Genomic DNA, 19,352 nt, shown 5'->3' on the forward strand with positions numbered 1-19,352 from the left:
AAGCATGCCAAGCTTGTTGTCTCTCAATCTGTGCGTGTTTGTTTTTATCAGTGTGTGTTTGTGTGTGTGTATGTTTGAGTGTGTTAATTTGTGTTTGTGTGTATGTGTGTGTGTGTGTGTCTCTCACCCTCTCCCTCTTACTGATTGACAGATAAGATAGTTTGATGACAGGAGAGTCAAAGAGGACCTGAATATCCCACCGGCACCTTGGTGACTGGAGGAGCCAATAATTGTTGTTTTTAAATTACGTTTGCTTTCCAGCTGCCACGCAACCGGGTGACATGGCTACTCACAGACAGCTGGGCACAACACACAAACACTAACAGCCTTTTGCATACATACAAACACACAATCACACACACACACACACACACACACACACAGGAACATGCAAGCACACACACAGGAACAAACCAGCCTACTGTAAGTACACAGACAGAAAAACCCATGCACAGACAGACATACAAGCACACACACACACACATGCACACACAGGCACTCTCATCAGACTCTATTTGGGAAGCTATAATTCAATGGATATACACATGAAAAAGAAATGCCTGTAATTATGTTGTCCCCGTAAAACAATAGCATTGCAATTAGGAGTGATGTTGTAGCAGGTAGCTTAATCCACTCCTTTGTTCATTAGCACTTCCAGAAATAGAGTTCTCTCACACTGGGTTATATCGGTCAGCGTCAACTCTGAAAGCAGCTTGGAGACGGTGTAATCATCGACAGTGCCCACAAGCCCGATTGCCTAAAACTAAAGTGAAAAAGAGATACATCGAAATGCCAAAATTGCATATTTGTGCTGCAAGATCAATGACTGTTTTGCCATCCATTTCTCTCTATTTATCACCACCTAATAACTGCTGGCAACACTAATGATGCTTGAAATAGCAACAATAATAAAATGAATGAAGCAAAAGGACCTAATATTATGACAAATATTCTTCAGAGGTAGAAAAAGTAAACGGTTAAGTATTTATTTTGAAGTTCGTTTTTTGGCCCAAAAAAAACAAAATACCTTTTTGCGTCTTAAGAAAGCCTAACTGCATCACAAAAGAGACCCTTGCCTCTTAATTAGATCTTATAAAACACGTTGTTTAGCAATAGTTATGTGGTCTGCCCTAAGTTGTCACTGTGATCCATGACAGATAGTTATTACTTTGGTCACGTTAACGTTTAGCCTTCAAAGGACAGGCTCTTGGTCTATGAAGTGTGTATATATGTGATATATGTGTGTGTATTTAGATAATAGGCCATGGTGCATTGCCCGAAGGCCGACTAACCTAAATGTCTGACTGAGCAAGACACGAATCGCTCTCTGTTCCTCTCTCTAGCTTTCTTCCTCTTCTTTACGCTGCTGTATGTGCGTGTGCAATGGTGTGCATGTGTGTCTGTATTACATCTGCATGTGTGTATGTGCTTGTGAGAGTGTGCATGTTTGTGCATGTGTCCATGTGTCCAGCTGCATGCGTAGGTATTTTCCGTTGTGCGTGTTTGCGTGAGTGTATGTGAATGTGCGTGCGTCGGGATGTGTGGGTCTGTGTGTGGGTGTGTTGTGACAGGGTTGGATGGGCTGGTTGAGTTGAGTTAATGTGACCAGCCTAAGTGTGTGTGTCTCCTATCAGTGTGTCCTTGCTGTATGGGAGCACTTTAGTACATTCTTCACCGGCTCCTGGAGGCACGCATGCAAAACACACACACACACACACACACACACACACACACACGCTCGCACACGCTCTGTTTTGATGTAAACTCAAATGGACACAAGGATTTGGCCGACTACTCCACTTGTAGTCCCCCTCACCCTGCCCCATCTCTCTCTCTCTCTCTCTGACACTTTTAGGGGTGTGTCACACACAGACACACACACACACACATACACACACACCCACATCATCTCGTGCTGCTGGCTCCGAGGGGGGATCACTTAGACCTACACTCAAACGTGCACGCCTGCCTGCACGCGGGCAGACAGGAACGTGCACACACATTCATATCTTAATCATTCCCCTACCCCCATACCCACATACGAGTCTTTAAGCACTCAAGCTGCATGGGCTTTTCTTTTTTTGCCCTCCCCGGTCTCGTGCACTTCCGTCTCCCCGGCTCCTAGCGGCTGTGTCTCTGCCCCAGCGAGCCGTGCGGAGCGGGCTGGCTGGGTGTGCGTGACTGTGGCTGGGTTTGGCGAAGGGCAAAGCAGCACGCCGACCCAGTTTGGCGCGCCGATGGAGAAGCCGAGGGAGGAACAAGACGTCAGACCGTGACTGCGTCTCTCTCTCTCGTTCCGTCTCTCTGTCTCTCCCCCTCCATCTCTCTCTCTCCATCTCAGTCTCTCTGTTTCCCTCTAGTTCTCTCTCTCACGATTTGTCTCTCTCTCTGTTTCCCTCTATTTCTCTCTCTCAAGATCTCTCTCTCTCTCTCTTTCTCTCTCTCACGAACTGTCTCTCACTCTGTTTCCCTCTATTTCTCTCTCTCACGATCTGTCTCTCTCTCCGTTTCTTTCTATTTCTCGCTCTTATGCTCTCTCTCTATCGCTCTCTCTCTCTCTCTCCCTCTCTCTCTCTCTCACTCTCTCTCTCTACCAGTCTTTCTGTCTCCCTCTATTTCTCTCTCGCTCTCTCTCTCTGTCTCCCTCTTTCTATCTCTCTCTCACGCTCTCTCTCTCTCGCCCTTGCTCTTTCTCTTTCCCTACTTCTCTCTCTATGTCTCGCTCCCTTTAGAATGTTCGTTCACAGCCTTGGCTGTTGTTACCCCCCCCCCCCCCCCCCCCCCCTCCCCCCCACACACACACACACACACACACACACAGACACACATCCGTGCCCTGGATTGAAAGTGTAAGCTAATGAAAATTAAATCACCATGCAATATATTTACTAATTATCATGTTTCCCTCCACATTAGTAAACATGCATATGCTGTCACATTGCCACTGTCTCCCGTGAACATACTTCTACAGAGGGTGGGCAATGTTGATTTTCGTTTTGAGTCTGATGACACTGTGGAAATTTGTAATTATGATTGTGTGTGTACGTGTGTTTACGCGTGCCTACCTGGTTTTGCGTGAGTGTGCATGCGCGTGTTTCTGTGTGCGTGTGGGTATGTGCATTTGTATGTGTGCATGTGTTCATGCCTGCCAGCTTGAGTGTGCGTGTGTCTGTGGGTGTGCGTGTGCGTGTGGTTATACGTGCCTCAGGTGCGTATGTGTGTGTATGTGTGTGTGTGTGTGCGTGCGTGCGTGCATGCGTGCGTGCTTGTGTATCAACGTGGTATTAGGACTAGACAGCAGGGTAGGAGTGGGGTGGGGACGGGGTGGTCTCTTCTGAGAGATGAAGCCGGTGAACCGGTGTTGCGTGTCTCATTGGCCTCTTACAGCTGACAAAATGCTTTTAGCGTTTAATTACCCATCGCTCTGTGATTAATAGATTTTAATTAATGTAACCCGTGGCAACCTGAAATATGCGAAGGCCCCCCAAATGAGGTCAAGCCATCAGGAATTGAACAATATTCAAATGAGGAGAAGATAAATAAAGAAAAAAAGGAAATAAACATCAAGTTGTCGACCAACATCTCAGAGTGGGGGACCGGGTTCCATCTACAAAGGAACTCAACTAAGCAGAACCACACAGAGCTTTGGTATTTTCCACCTTTCCCAATTCTTTTGACCAAGCGCAGAACTACTATACTTGACCGACTCATTTCACATCATTAACCAGTCAATTTAAAATGAGTGAAATATTCATTAGCACCTGCGAAAGAAGCTATTCAGCCTCCCTGCTGAAACGATTAACATCCCTCCGTTGATTGGTTGGCAAAGCTGGTGAATGTCATCCAAAAATAAATGCTGTCAATCGATTGACACCCCTGACCAATCGCTTTGGTCATGCATCAGAATAAGTGATTCTTACGTACAACAAGGCAACGCAACTTTATTTATACAGCACTTTTCATACACAAGGCAGACTCAAAGTGCTTCACATAGTAACATCGTCATAAATACATACAACAAAACTAAATAATAAATTAAGAAAGAGTGAAGTAATAAAATAAAACACATACTTAAAAGACAATAGAGGCAAAGTTAATTAAGATTAAATAGATACGCAAAAGAAACAAAGGCAATGTATTTAAGATTTTGCCGAAAGCTAAAGGAAACATAAAAGTCTTAAGTCTTGTTTTAAAAGTGTTCAGATTTGGGGCAAGTCTTAAATACTCAGGGAGTTTATCCTAGCTATTTGTTGCATGGTAATTAAATCCTGCTTTCCAATGTTTTCGTGTTTACTCTGGGGATAATTAACAGATTGGTCTCAGATGATCTTAGTGGCCTAGAAGGCTTATGTAGTGGAAACATATCAGTTATATACTTTGACCCTAAACCATGTAGGGATTTATAGGTGAGCAGCATGATTTTAAAATCAATTCTCTGACATACAGGGAGCCAATGTAATGATTTAATTGGTGTAATATGTTCAAATTTCTTGGTCTTGGTGTTAGAACTCTAGCAGCTGCATTTTAAACAAGCTGTAGTTGCCTTGGAGGTATTTTTGGGAGACATGTGAGGAGAACATGCGGTATTCAAGTATTCAACTATTGATAAAGGCATGTACAAGTTTTTGTAAGTCTTGGGTGGCTCAATGCACTGGCACAGCAGATATATAGGCCGAGAGTCATTTGGCAATAGCGCTACATAGATTTGAGCGCCATCGGCAGAGCAATGATGGTCAATGTTGTTATTTTGCATGATTTGCCCTTGTGGGAGCTTGTAGAGGTTAAATAAAGAGGGTTTTAAGATCGAACCTTGTGGTACTCCACAACTCACGTTTGTTGATTCTGATACAAAGTCGCCAAACACAAACTCTGACTTCACCATACCACACCACTTCTTTCCCCCATGCAACACAAACATCCCATTCTCCAAACCCTCCTCCACCCACATCCATCTCCAAAACAACATGCACCGCACTGAGTAGAGTAACACTTGTGGTGTCACGTCTCGTAACACGTTGTCTACTCCTGTTCTGCTCTACGTCGCCGGTTCCCACACTGAGCTGATCGTACCCAAAGAACATTTCCCACAGCTTCCGCTATGTGGTCCTTAAACTCCTGAAGCTGAACAAGTCAACAAAAAACACTGCAAAGCATTCTGGGAAAGCGACGGTATACACACACGGCTCCGGGACTTTTACTCACCGACGCAAGACTCCCTGTGCTCCTCGAAGCCGGCGGAGCACACACACCTCCCGATGGGCACCAGCCACTCGCCCTCGGCGCTGCAGTACATCTTGGGCGTGTCGCGCTCCTCTGCGTGGTCCACGCAGCGACCGCGCACCTCCACCAGCGAGGACGAGTCGGCGCCCGTCACCACGTCCGTGAACACCGCCAGGTTGCGGCTGACGCCCACGCAGTGCTTGTAGTAGACGCGCACGGAGGTGAGCGCAATGCAGGCGCCGATGTCCTGGAAGGCCAGGTAGAAGCCCCGGCGGCTCAGCGGGCCCACCCCCCGCACCTGCAGGCCATTAGGCTTGTTAGTGGGGGAAGGAGGAGGAGGACGAGGACGAGGGCGGGGGCTGGGTGTTCATCCCACGTGGTTAAAATTAAAGACGCACGCAATTAAGTGTTTTGCCGACAATGCTTTTCACACTGGAGGAGAATGGAGGTTGGGTGTGAAGGTCTGTTTTCCCCCGGTGGAAAATACATCCCTCAGTTTCGCTGCTAATATGATTTCTATAGTTGACCCTTTGGTCGACTGTTAAGGTATGATTTGAGCTCTTTCTGTTGTATTTATAGGCCAAATCATTCCTTTTTTTGAAGGGCAATTTTTTTTGAAATCCCACTTGTATTTCTTCAGACATCATCCACTCAGCGGCAGAACAAATCCCGCTCCACGAGGGAGTTTATGTGGGCCACCTCTGTGATCTTTACTTACAACTTTGAGAAAAGAGCTATATTCTTAATTATTTCCCAATAGGTTTTGTACGGCCTCTCTTTCATTGCCTGCATGCCACATTTCATAGAAAATCTGAAAACCTAGATTATGCTAATGATGCAAATAATTGGAACAACAATTCAAAGTAAAGAAGCAAATGTGTCATCTCATCGATGACAGACTACAGCTCCCAAAGCGATCTCCTTCTGACTTCACGTTTTATGTATGAGTGCATGTTAAGACATTAGGGTGATCCCTAAGTGTTTTATGAATGCGTGTTAGATTAGCGGGGTACCTCGGTGTTGAGTTTGAGCCGGCGGACCCCCAGGTCGGCCCCGGTGAAGCTCTCGTCGGCAGCGATGGTGTCGATCTTAATGAACTGGTTCTCTCTGATGGCCGAGCCCACCGCTCTGTCAGACTCGTAGTAGTACAGGTTGAATGTCTCCTATAACACACACAGACTCATAGTAGTACAGGTTGAAGGTCTCATAGAACATAAACAACCAGGAAAACTGTTTGTTGACATCCTGCTAATATGTTTCTGTGTGTATATCCTGCTAATATGTTTATGAGCCTAACATTATGTGTGTTTATATGTTACATTACGTCTAGTCGAGGTAATAACATTTTTCTAATCTTAATCACGATTACTTTCTCAAAGGACTTTGCAGACCATATCATTATGACAACCTCTAACCCTAGCTAAGAAAATAAATTACACAAAACAATTTGAAATGATTGAAAATAAATATGGAGTTACTTTATTTCATTATATTGGCAGCTTGGATAAATGTAGACATTTAAACATGCTATATTGGACAAGAAGCAATGAGACAGAAAACAAAACAAAAGAGAAAGAAAACAATTGTCAATTGATTTCAATTTTTTATTGTATTCCTGTTCAAAAATATTTTATTATCACTATTAACAAATTAAAGCGCTAGGGTAGCTCTAACACTGTGGGAATGGCTTAACAGATTATGAGAAAAGTGGAGGTGGAGCTGGAAAAAAAAAAGATTCTAACACAGAGGGACAAAGAACAACCTATACCAAGATATTTACAATCTACAAATATACAAAAAGGGTTGGTCTGCAACATCTATTACATGACGACCATCAGACACATTTAAGCAGTGGTGTAATGGGGAGTTTGAATGGTTCTTTAAGGTCATCGCCTAACATTGGACCATGCATTCAGTGCCCATCTTGACGGTGCTATGATATTTGAATACTGTAAAGGTTTATATATCTATATACCACTCCATTTCAGGCCCTAAAGATGGCTCTCTCTTTTACTTTACAGTGCATCCACTTTTCCTCCACACTTCCTGCCCACCATCCACCCCTGGGTTTTTACTCTGCCTGGCACTGCAACTCACACCCTGCCTCTCACTATGTGTGTGTGTGTGTGTGTGTGTGTGTGTTTGTGTGTGTGTGTGTGTGTGTGTGTGTGTAGGTGTGTGTGTGTGTGTGCGTGTAGGTGTGTGTGTGTGTGTGTGTGTGTGTGTGTGTTTGTGTGTATGTGTACCTTGCAGGTCCCCAGCACACCTGGCATGCTGTTACAGTCTCGCAGGGTGAACTTCACCTCGATGTAGATCCTCCTGGCTCCGTCGCGCGGCAGCCAGCCCGTCCTCAGCCAGTTGTTCTGGCTCGGGCTCATCACATTACATACCTGGCAACCCAGGCGTCGCCGTTACGACGTTGGAGAGGGGGACAATAAGACACACAATACGGTGATCAGAGAAACCCGATGCAAACGCCCAGCACAGGAACGCCACCGTCTCCGGCGAAAAAGTGGGGAAAGATTGCCGTGGCTCGTTGCTGATTGGTTCAAATTGGTGGCAGGATGATGTCACTGGCAGTCATTTTCTCGAATAATGACTCGTGTTTCACCAAATATAGGGCAGCCCCTGAAGTTTGATGTTGGTATTTTCTTTCTGTTTAAAGGGCAATGAAACACTAGATTCTGTTTTTTCTGTTCTTCTAAACTCCTCCATGTGTCTTTAGGGAATGATGAGAGGGGACACTTGTTATGGTCGTAACGCCAGCAGGGATTTGAAATGTACATTTTCAAATCCCTACATTTGCTATCAACTATGTCCCCCCTGTTTCATGATCAGGTCAGGCCTGCTCTCTGAGCTGAATTATGGATATAAACGGGCGAGTGGGCGTTTTGATTCGATAATAGACAAAGAAGTTTGCGGTGATTACAGAAAGAAGAGCTTCCCGGCCCTGTAGCTCTTCTCTTTCGGCCAAATGTATTTCACTGCGGCCCTCACGTGATTGATTGGCTCAGCCATGTTACGCAATGATCTCATAAATGGAGACAGGAACGGAGTGGTACCAGCACTCATCATCAGGCGCGTCGTTAGACCTGGGCATTCAAGGCTATAGCCCCGGATCTTTTGGGAATAGCCCCGGATCGCTGTGCCGTCAAAAAATAAAACAACATAATGACGAAAATAGCCTTGTAGAGTTTACTTCTTTGTGGTTGCATTATCAGCAGCCACAGATGTTATGTTGTAGCGAGTGAAAACAAAAAAAATGTGACGTGTCCATGTTCTCTATGCATAGCGCATCTCGGCGATATTGCTGTTTCGTGCTGCTGCTTTTAGTGAGATCAGAGAGTGTTGAGATGGACAGTAATAAAATATCTTTGGTAAGATGGATATAAGAAGAGAGACCCGCAGTGAATTCAACCCGGTCCACTTGACATCGGGTAGTTGCATGACAGTGGTACCGTAAAACTTCAATAGCCCGGGCTTTTATTTGTTTCTATCACTGAACTTTCGAACTAAACTCTTGCTCAGCAACGATGGGAAATACTATCAAATGTATTATTTAAACCAGTATGAATATTACCGTACATGTTTACCAGGCAATCGAATGACGCCTGCACACACACACACACACACACACACACACACACACGCAAACACACACACACACACACACCGATTTTAAGGAGTTTTTCACCTGCTCCGTATCCAGCTTGTTCCACGCTTTAAGCACCCAGGCTACTAGTATGCGGCGAGCTGGGGCTCTCATGTTCGCCCCTGCGGTGTATTCCTTGTCCGCATCCCCTGCCATTCAGTGTCATACAATTCATGCAGACTGGCTTTGAACGGCTGATTCCATGAATGTACTTTGCGTGTGCCGGGTTTTCCCGCCGATGTGGCGAAGCTGTATATGCTGTTGAGAGCTTAAATAAATGGACGATATAAGTTGACTATGAACAATTATTGAAGTTTAACATTTTGTTCAGCAAATTTGACAACTGACAGATGCAATATTGTAGCCAGTGAAAACCGCAAAATTCTGACTTGTACATTTATGGGCAGATTTTGAATCATTTGTTGCAAAATGTTGCAAATTTGATTCTCTATGCATAGCCCATCACGTCGATTTTGCTGTTTAGTGCTACTTTAGTTTGCACAGATTCAGGAGTCCCGCAGAGTGAATTCAACCCGGTCCACTTGACATTGGGTAAGCGCATGAGAGTGTTTATTTGGCTACAGGCTTTTCTAATGTCTTAATTTGGCTGCAGGTGCATGTGGTGCACTTTCCTATCCTTAACGTAAACATTAACCTACTCAGTAGGCCTGCCCCGACGTGAGTCAGACTTGACGATTGGTCTTTCCTTTACTTCTCAAAATACGTTACAATTGCATGTTCATCAGCCGATTTTCTAATTTTCTCGGGGAAGAAACCCCCGAACCCCCGTTTTAAAAGGACTCTAACTTCTGGGCTACAGCCCCGAATGTTTTCAATTGCTAGCAACGCTCCTGCTCATCATCATACAAGCCACAACATGTGTCGCCGCGTCCCTTGACCCTTCTATGGACACGAAGGCAGACTGTGTAGGAGCTCATTCTCAGAGGAGCAGCCACTCAAAGGCCGGAAGAGCAAGCAGAGAGAGGGGAGAGCGCCGCGAGATGGCTACGCACCTGGTACGTGTGGATGGGCGCGAAGTACTCGTCCATCTCGTTAATGGCGTCCCACTGGGGGGGGGTGAGAGAGCGAGAGAGAGAGAGTTTGGTTAGGGTAAGTTATCTATTCAAACATCCCACTCAAGTAAATTAAAGTATGTGGATGATGATGATGATGATGATGATGATGATGATGATGATGATGATGATGATGATGTATGTGCATATATTTATCTCCCATATTTACATTCATTTTGACTTGAAATGTAAACACATATGATGTGATGCCTGTCATAATTTGTCAGATCTGGCAGGTATATATATTACCCAAACGCAGACACACTCACTCACACACACAAACACACATACAGACACACACACACACACACATATAGTTAAGTTGTGCACGTCCGCTTGTGTATTTTTTCCACCTAATTATTCTAATTCAATGTCATTATCTAAAAGGCTGTTGAGAATCTGTTGTGTAGTTACTGTTATAAACAACACAGCTTAACAGCTCTACTGGGGGGCAGGGGGGGGGAGTACTCAGTGTAGACACACAGTCATTATTTAGATACAAACACCTGAATATATATAACAGATTAAACTTTTTTTTTTTTACTCATCATTTTCTTTGTCTTGGCTGCGTTTGTGACTGCAGCCGGAGAGTAAACAATAATAGGACATTTCCATAAGTCTGCCTACCGCAGGAAGAAACACTACAATTAAAGTATGCTAATGCCTCCCATCTTGGCGGCCGTGCCGAGCAATAGTAAATGGCTGTAATCGCACGTTTTACAATCCAATCGTTTTTTTGGCAATTGTGGCGTAGAATAAAAAATAAAAAACACCCCGAAATTAGATGGGATCCCAGGTTATTTCTAAACAATGTCCACGATGGGTGAGAAATTAATAGAATTGGGATGGTGGAGCAATACAGTGGAATGGTGTGTGTGTGTGTGTGTGTGTGTGTGTGTGTGTGTGTGTGTGTGTGTGTGTGTGTGTGTGTGTGTGTGTGTGTGTGTGCGTGTGCGTATGTGTATGCGTGTGTACGTGTATCTGTGGTTGTATGTATGTGTGTGTGTGTGTGTGTGTGTGTGTATGTGTGTCTCCGCGTATGGGTATGTGTGTGTCTGCGCACGTGTATGTGTGTATATGCATGTGGGTGAGTGTGTGCGTGTGTGTATGTGTGTGTGTGTGTGTGTGTTTGTGTGTTTGTGTGTGTGGGTGTGTGTATGTGCGTGTGTGTGTGTGTGTGTGTGTGTGGGTGGGTGTGTTTGTGTGTGTGTGTGTGTGTGTGTGTGTGTGTGTGTGTGTGTGTGTGTGTGTGTGTGTGTGTGTGTGTGTGTGTGTGTGTGTGTGTGTGTGTGGAGGGGACTCAATCAGAGCCGAAGCCAGCTCTACCACTGCTTACCCTCCGTGGTAGAACATCTGACAAACGGTGTTGGAACGGCACAATAAGGTGAACAGAAAAAACAACAACCTCTGTACATTTGGTTGGCAGATGATAGCAAACCTGCATTCAAAAATAAATTATATTTCTATTCCGGTCACAATGTGCACAGGGGAGGGGAAAACCCTTAGAAACATAAAAAAAAACATTTAAATTAGCAGTCATTTTCCAAATGTGTTGTCTATTCAAATTCATATTCAAATTCACTTTCAGTCATTTCCCCCGTGGCTGAGGTAACTGCTTTTAATGAACAAAGTCAGCTGCACGCTAACATTTAACAGTGACACGACATGTCGTGTTTACGTGGCACATGAATGCATTAACTTCTTTTGACATCATCAGCAAAGGTTACTTTTCTTATCATGTCTTCCCAAATGAACTCCGGCGAGACAATCTATTTCTGAGTATAGATATAGTTATAGTTATATATAGTTAGCTTTAAGGGAGAGACGTTTAAGCAAAGTAAAAACACCTGCAAAGGCAGTCTCCGTCATGCCTCCGCCTCCTACGCAGTTTTATAGGTAGTGCTTATTTTTAACCATTGACTGCTGCATGAGCTGAATGCGTTGGTGAAATACTAAAGCATTTCAATCACGCAGAAAGGCATGCAGCGCAGCCTCTAGATAAAAGAGAGATAAGATGTGTGTGCATGGATCAGTGTCAGAAACACTTAACATTAACTTTGCAAAAAAAAATATGAAAAAAAAGTCTGCACATGATGAACTCATCAAACTCTTTGATGGTATCAATTCATTGAATTAATGAATCGTGTGCAATTATGGCTTTTCTCTATGAAAAACTCAATTCCTTATTCCCCCGGGCACTTGAGCATATTTTATTAAATATTTTTAAATATGCCGTCATAAGAGACAGAATATATATATACATTTTTTAATTGGGCGCTGCCTCTGTTTTGTACACTTCTGGTGTGTCGCTGCTCGGAGCCCTTGTAAATGTCTGATGCTGGCTTGGACACCGTTACCCCCCTGCCCCCCACCTCTCCCCCCTGAGCTCCCATCCAGCCCACCACCCCATGCGGCTCACCCAGTAATTGAAAGCAAAAAAAGCCGGCAAACCTTTGGTTTAACGTTAGGTGAACCCCTGATGAACTTTGCCACTGCCCCCCATGAGCTAAGAAACGACATCAAGTATTTGACTTCATCTTCCTCCCCCTCTTCTCCTGCCTCCTCCTGGCCGACCACCGGCCTGCCAGCGTGCCCACCACTCCGCCCACATTCTATTAGGAATAAAGCTCAACTACAGTAATTAAAATGCGGAACCGTCTCGCCACCTCGTCCGCTGACCGGCTCAGCCCCCCTCCGCCCTCCCTCCCACTTCCCCACCCACCTTGTCCTCCCGTCTTTATCAGCTAAATTGAAAGTGTCCTTGAACTGGCGGAGACCCCAGCTAATTAGAAGGGCGTAGCGGCCCCCGTCCACCGCTCATTACCCCCTCTGCGAGCGCTGAGCTCCTCTCCTCCTCCTGTACGCTCGCCTTCTCTCTGGGAAACTATCAACCAGAATTCTTCATACATTTACACCGTCCACATCGTCATGAGAGGAGGGGGGAGAATGTAACAACTGTTTGGGCTGTGGGGGTTCCAAGAGAAGGGATACCAGGAGGAAAGAAGAGAGAGAGGGAGCCGGAAACACTGAAGGTACCGTAGCTTAGGTAGCGGGCGCCGGGAGAGTAGGCTGTTGTGTTTCTAAAAAGGTGTGTGTGTGTGTGTGTGTGTGTGTGTGTGTGTGTGTGTGTGTGTGTGTGTGTGTTTGTGTTTTAGTGTGTGTGTGTGTCTGTGTGAATGTGTGTCTCTGTGTGTGTGTGAGTGAGTGAGTGAGTGAGTGAGTGAGTGAGTGAGTGAGTGAGTGAGTGAGTCTGTCTGTCTGTCTGTCTGTCTGTGTTTGTTTGTGTCTGTGTTTGTGTGTGTGTTTGTGTGTGTGTGTGTGTGTGTGTGTGTGTGTGCACACCAGAGAGCGGGGGGGAAAGTGTTTGTTTGAGTTAGCGCTAGAGAGATGTTCATTGGCTGTAGATTGCACATCTGCTTCTGCCGCTCATCTCTCCGTATCGGACGTGCCGGGCTCACTTAGGGTGTGAAGGCATTCACGTAAACAGAGTCGCGGACACACACACGTGCACACATCCCCAAACACCCACACCTATGACATCACATCGTCACATGCTCTCCACTTTTTAGGCCGGTAATCAAATGTAATAGAATGTAATCAAAGGTACTTGGTCTATATGTGCACTATCAGGTAACTGTAGGTACGGGCGGGGTCCCACCAGGGTTCTAGCAGAGTGCATGTGGTGGGGCAGCATGGTGACCCTTCTCAAACACCATACAGTTTCACAGATCAGATCAGGGAGGCTACACACACAATACGGCCAGCTGAAACGTTTGCATAGAAGAGACACAGCCAATCCAAAAATAACCGATATTATTATTCTACATATATAGTAGAATAATAATACAAACGATGATAATAACTTAATTTATTTATAATTGTATTTATAACTAATAATAATCATATCTTTTTTTTATTTATAATTGTATTTATTACTAATAATAATAACAACTTTATTTATATATAATTATATTTGTAACTAATAATAATTTCAACTTTATTTATTAATAATTGTATTTGAGACTAATAATAAAAACACCTTTATTTATTCATAATGGTATTTGTAACTAATAATAATAACAACTTTATTTAGTTTTAATTGTATTTTTAACTAATAATGATGATAATAACTTTATTTATATAGCACCATTTTAACAAAGTGAATGCACAGTTAGTCCTAAAGAAGCCCCATTCCTAAGAAGTAAACTGTGATCCAGCTGCTCTGTGATCCTCCTCAGTTCTGGATGCCTTGAATAGCCTCACCATGTTATAGTCAGGCTCATTGTGGCCATGGCCAGGAGGGGCCTCACCATGTTATAGTCAGGCTCATTGTGGCCATGGCCAGTAGGGGCCTCACCATGTTATAGTCAGGCTCATTGTGGCCATGGCCAGGAGGGGCCTCACCATGTTATAGTCAGGCTCATTGTGGCCATGGCCAGGAGGGGCCTCACCATGTTATAGTCAGGCTCATTGTGGCCATGGCCAGTAGGGGCCTCACCATGTTATAGTCAGGCTCATTGTGGCCATGGCCAGGAGGGGCCTCACCATGTTATAGTCAGGCTCATTGAGACCATGGCCAGGAGGTACTTCACCATGTTATAGCCAGGCTCATTGAGACCATGGCCAGGAGGTACTTCACCATGTTATAACCAGGCTCATTGTGGCCATGGCCAGGAGGTACTTCACCATGTTATAGCCAGGCTCATTGTGGCCAGGAGGAGAAAACGAGTGAGAAGCCTGAGCAGACATCGTTCAGCACCACGGCCAGCTCCCCTACCCTCTGAAACACACACACAAACACATACACACAGACATACGTGTGTGTGTGTGTGTGTGTGTGTGTGTGTGTGTGTGTGTGTGTGTATGTGTGTGTGTGTGTATGTGTGTGTGTGTGTGTGTATGTGCTTGTTAGGGCCAGCATAATGTGTGCATATCAGAAAAATGCAGTGAAAGTGCAGAGCTAGAATGCAGAACTGGGATCAATCTTTTTTCAGTCTTTTGTAATTGATTCATTCTCACTTTAAAATAACAGCAGCTTTTTTACTTTTAAAGGAACTCTGGTAAATGGCTTACATTTATTGCACTGCGGCGGTGGAGATTTCAGACTTGAAGAAAAGTAAGTAAGAGTTCATCCCGTCCGTGTGTTTTGAGGATGTAATTAGCACAACCCAGAGTTTAAATAAATTAGCTAGAGACTTTGTCTCAGAACCGGGTCGGAGAAAGAACACAATGGAACTATCCACCATGCTGTGATCTGGCTTCATGATATAACCTTTAGGGCACTGAAGATACCCTTTCACCTCTATGCACAGCATGCTAGCCTGCCTTATTTCACCCTCTTTCCCTCATCTTTACAAACTGCAGCCAGTATCCATCCTGGAACCCCCGGGAGATGATATCTGTAGGCCTACTCTGCAGCTGGAACAAAGACAAACGCATTGTTAAAAAGCAACTTGTGGACTTCTGGCTGGCATAGCACACGACCATGTCAAAGCAAATAGATCATGTCAAGTTATGTAACACAGGCCAAAAAGCCACCACAATTTCTACATAACTGATTTGGAGTTGAATATTTTTCTTTTGATTAATCCTAAATTGATGCTGGTAATAAATTATGAAATACCATAGTATAAGTTGAGTTTGACGTTTTCGTTATTGTTATCGGCGCTAGGGAAGTTTGCAGGTTTACATTTTATATTGACAGTAATTTGCTGCCGTAAACAGAGCTGACCGCTGGCTCTGTATCTCTCGTTGTGGGTGCGTGGTTTACCTCATACACAAAGTGTACAGATGCAGACACACACCCACACACCACAAAGTGAGAAGAAGCGTGCTAAAGCGTGGCTACATTTTACCCCGCTCGATGAAGACAATTCCCGCTGCCACAAGTGCAATCAAATCTTTGCTAGCAAGGGAGGTAAAACTAGAAACCCGGCAAAACACTCGAGTACTAAGCACTTTGTAAATGTGATACTTGTAACTATTTCTGGATTTTTTTTTCAAATTATGTTAAATTAACCAAGTATCGATAAAGTACCAAACCAATAAGCAGCGTCAATAATAGAAGTGGTATAAACTGAATCCTAAGGATACCCATCCCTACAAGTAATTGTATAGAATAATATAATAATAATATAATATATTATATTATATTTCTATATAATATAAATGAAATAATTAAAAAAATAGACATACGAGTATGGTTCCTTGAGATCGGTCACTGGGAACATATCGCTAGGGTAACTACAAATAACAGTTTATAATTTCTTTATGTATTAAAATAATCCCCCAAACAGATTAAGTGTGTCGCAATTGGCAGGGGGAAAGAAACGTTACCTGGTTCTTTAGCTGGTTCTTTCTTTAGATTTGATTAGCTTTTGGCGATGGGTCTGAACACTCCTTCTTCTCCTATCATTTGGTAATTCAAATAAGGATGCATTCATGGACATGGATAAAGGTCATGACCGTTGAGATGTCCTGAGGAGGTATCCTGGTGAAAGGAAGCGACCATGTCATCAAACTATTGAAGACATGGTCCCCAGTCGGCTGTTCTCATCACAGGCGCTGTGTGTTCGAGTGTAGGTACAAGAATCCACATTCTGCAGCTTTTCTGAACCTACTGGCTCTTTTATCACAAAGCACTCTTTGTTTTTTTAATGCGAGTCGTCCTGCATTTATGTTGAGGATAAAGCAACAGGTTTATAGGTAAAGTTGCCAGAACATATTCATTCATTTACACAGCATTATTACCCATAATTCGACCAGGACATAGATGAAAAGTCTGGGCTTGGTTTATGGGACAACTCACAACGTTGCCATAGAGTAGAGGGTCAGATATAGTGCAACAACTTCAAAAAGAATGATAGCTTCTACTCATTAAGTAGGTTTGACAAAAAGGAAAGAAAGGTAAATCTAACAAGGCTATGATAAAAGTGTGTTGCTTTTGACGATGAAAGATAGATCACGGGATATAGGGTGGAAATGAAGCTGCATCAGTTCAACTCTTATCTTATGTTCCAAAATGGGTTTAAGTAGTGATCTTTATAGGGAATGAGATTTGTAAAAAAAAGATTCAGCCTCCACCACAAAATGGTGACTCACGATATGGGCAACAAGCGACCTGATCTGAACACAGGTCGACTGCAAATAAAGAATAATTTAATCAAGATGACAAGGACGGAATGGCAAGAAAGACATCCATGATATCGTTGCAAAGATACACAGAAATAATAATGAATGATGAACAAATTACTAATAAACAAGTGAGAACTTGCACAGAGTAGTATTGTATAATAGGTACAAACTATAAGCCATATACAAAACCTTAAGGGTTGTCTCATTCATGATCTACCATGGCTGTTGCTGTAAATTAGCAGGCAGTCAATTAAAGCGGTGTTATTGTTGAGGCAAACATGACCCCAGGGATGCAACTATTTATCAAGTGCATAAATGAATTCCTGATTGTTTTGGTGCATCATCATTTGTTCTGTTATCGTCTCAGAGGGACCACGACAACGTGGGCGACGGGAGCAAATAAATCAGAGCAGTCGCGAAAAACACAGATAATACTCAACATGTCCGACAGAAGAGGAGGAGACGAGACAGTCTTCTTTGACAGATTTAATTTCAGATTAGCTCGTTCGATGGAAGATTCCTTTCAGTCCATGTAGGAGGAGGAGAAGGAGTAGCAGAAGAGGATTGCAAGGAGAGAGAGAGAGAGAGAGAGAGAGAGAGAGAGAGCGAGAGAGATTGAGTGAGAGAGAGAGAGAGAGAGAGAGGGAGATGAGAGAGATGAAGAGAGATGGAGAGAGAGAGAACGAGTAGAGAGAGAGAACAAGTAGAGAGAGAGAGAGAGGGAGAGAGACAGAGAGAGAGAGAGAGACGGATAATAGAGAGAGAGACAGTGAAGGAGAGTGTTAAGGAAAGAGAAAGTGACATATGGCAGAGAGTAAAGAGGGACAGATATGAGGGAGATGTAAAGAAAAGATAGAGCAAGACAAAGAAAGACATAGTGAAAATGTAGAGTGAGGGAGACAGGAACACGAGAGAGAGAGACGTTGGTGGAAGGAAGAGAGGGGAGGCACGTCGGGGAGGAGGACAGAGAGAGGGTAACTGCGAGAACTAACTGGAAATGAAGAAGTTAGTAGCTGGATGGAAGTGCAGAGGTTGTCAGCGGGGGTCTGGGCGTTAGTGGAGTAGGTCAGGTGTGTCTCTGCATGTTCGTGTGTGTGTCTGTCCATGTCCCCTACGGAGATGCTCATTGGTTGGTGGCATTTCAAATTTTAATGCTGTGGTCTAAAAACCTCAGTAGGAGAAACACACCATTCTCCAACACCTTCCAATCTCTTATTACGGCATCAACCGCACAATGAGCTCCGACGTAACAGCCATGCTCTTTATGCCAGGGTCCCTGCAGGTATGTGTGTGCGTGTGTGTCCATGCGCGTGTGTATGCGTGTGTGTGGCTCTCGGTCGCTGTGTATATCTCGTGTGTACGAGAAAATATATGCAGGTTGATGATGGTTATGGTTGTGTGTGCCTGCTTGCATGTTCATTTGTTTCTGTATGTGTGTGTGTGCGTTGACGTATGTGTGTGCACGTGCATGTGCGCATGAATCTGTGGGCGCCTGACAGCGATAACCTTTCTGGAATAAGAGTGTTAATTGCACAGGTCCAGGTTCAGAGGGGGTAGATGGTGTAATTGCTATCTCCTCTGAGGTGCAATTTTTACAGTCTGCATGTCTGCATAAATATCAGCGTCTGTGTGAGTTCCAATTCCATCGTGCAACAAAAAACAGCCTATATTGAAACCTCAAAACAAATATTGAATTAAAGTTCACCAATGAGCATGTGGTGTGGTGCTGAGGAGCACCTGTGCATTACCCTGGCGCGGCATGCGTCACGTCAGACGGCGTGTCAGCGCTATGTAGCACCGTTGGCTTTTCTCTTTTGCATCCTGAGATGGTCCATCTGCACCACTCTCCCCACGCTGACTCAGGTAACAACAGCACAGCCCCCCCGCATGGGACTGGGCGGTGTGTGTGCATCGTGTGTGTGAGTGTGTGTGTGTCTGTGTCTGTGTCTGTGTGTATCTTTGGAGAGGGGTGGGGGGGGGGGGGGGGGGGGGTTTGGCTGAGTGTGCCTTTGCAGGCGCCCCCTGCTGTGCAGGCGTCTGGGAGTATGGGCGATAGTGTGTGATTGATAACATTGTGGCTCTCAGGCTGTCAGATGGTAGCTCGGCAGCAGATAGGGAACAGCCCTGACAGCAGCATCTGGGGCCTCTTCCATGTGCTCCCATCATCCCCCCCCCCCTCCCCCCTCACACACACCCCTGATATTACTTTAGAGACTCCTATTAGGAACCCCCCCCCCCCCCCCCCCCCCCCCCTCTACCAAGCCACACACTGA

General features: G+C 44.5%; 1 protein-coding gene across 1 annotated transcript in view; it reads right to left on the bottom strand.

Moving 5' to 3' along the window:
- The window catches only part of epha8 (eph receptor A8), a gene marked incomplete at both ends in the record, with an annotated part of 86,912 nt that overhangs the window by 36,732 nt on the left and 30,828 nt on the right, over positions 1-19,352 (bottom strand). Inside the window, 4 exon segments of the mRNA XM_079741768.1 lie at positions 5,203-5,518; positions 6,234-6,383; positions 7,467-7,610; positions 9,886-9,939. Coding sequence (XP_079597894.1) covers positions 5,203-5,518; positions 6,234-6,383; positions 7,467-7,610; positions 9,886-9,939 — 664 coding nt within the window.

This window comes from Pollachius pollachius (assembly GCF_949987615.1).
Source record: "Pollachius pollachius genome assembly, chromosome: 8".
Classification (NCBI taxonomy): domain Eukaryota; kingdom Metazoa; phylum Chordata; class Actinopteri; order Gadiformes; family Gadidae; genus Pollachius; species Pollachius pollachius.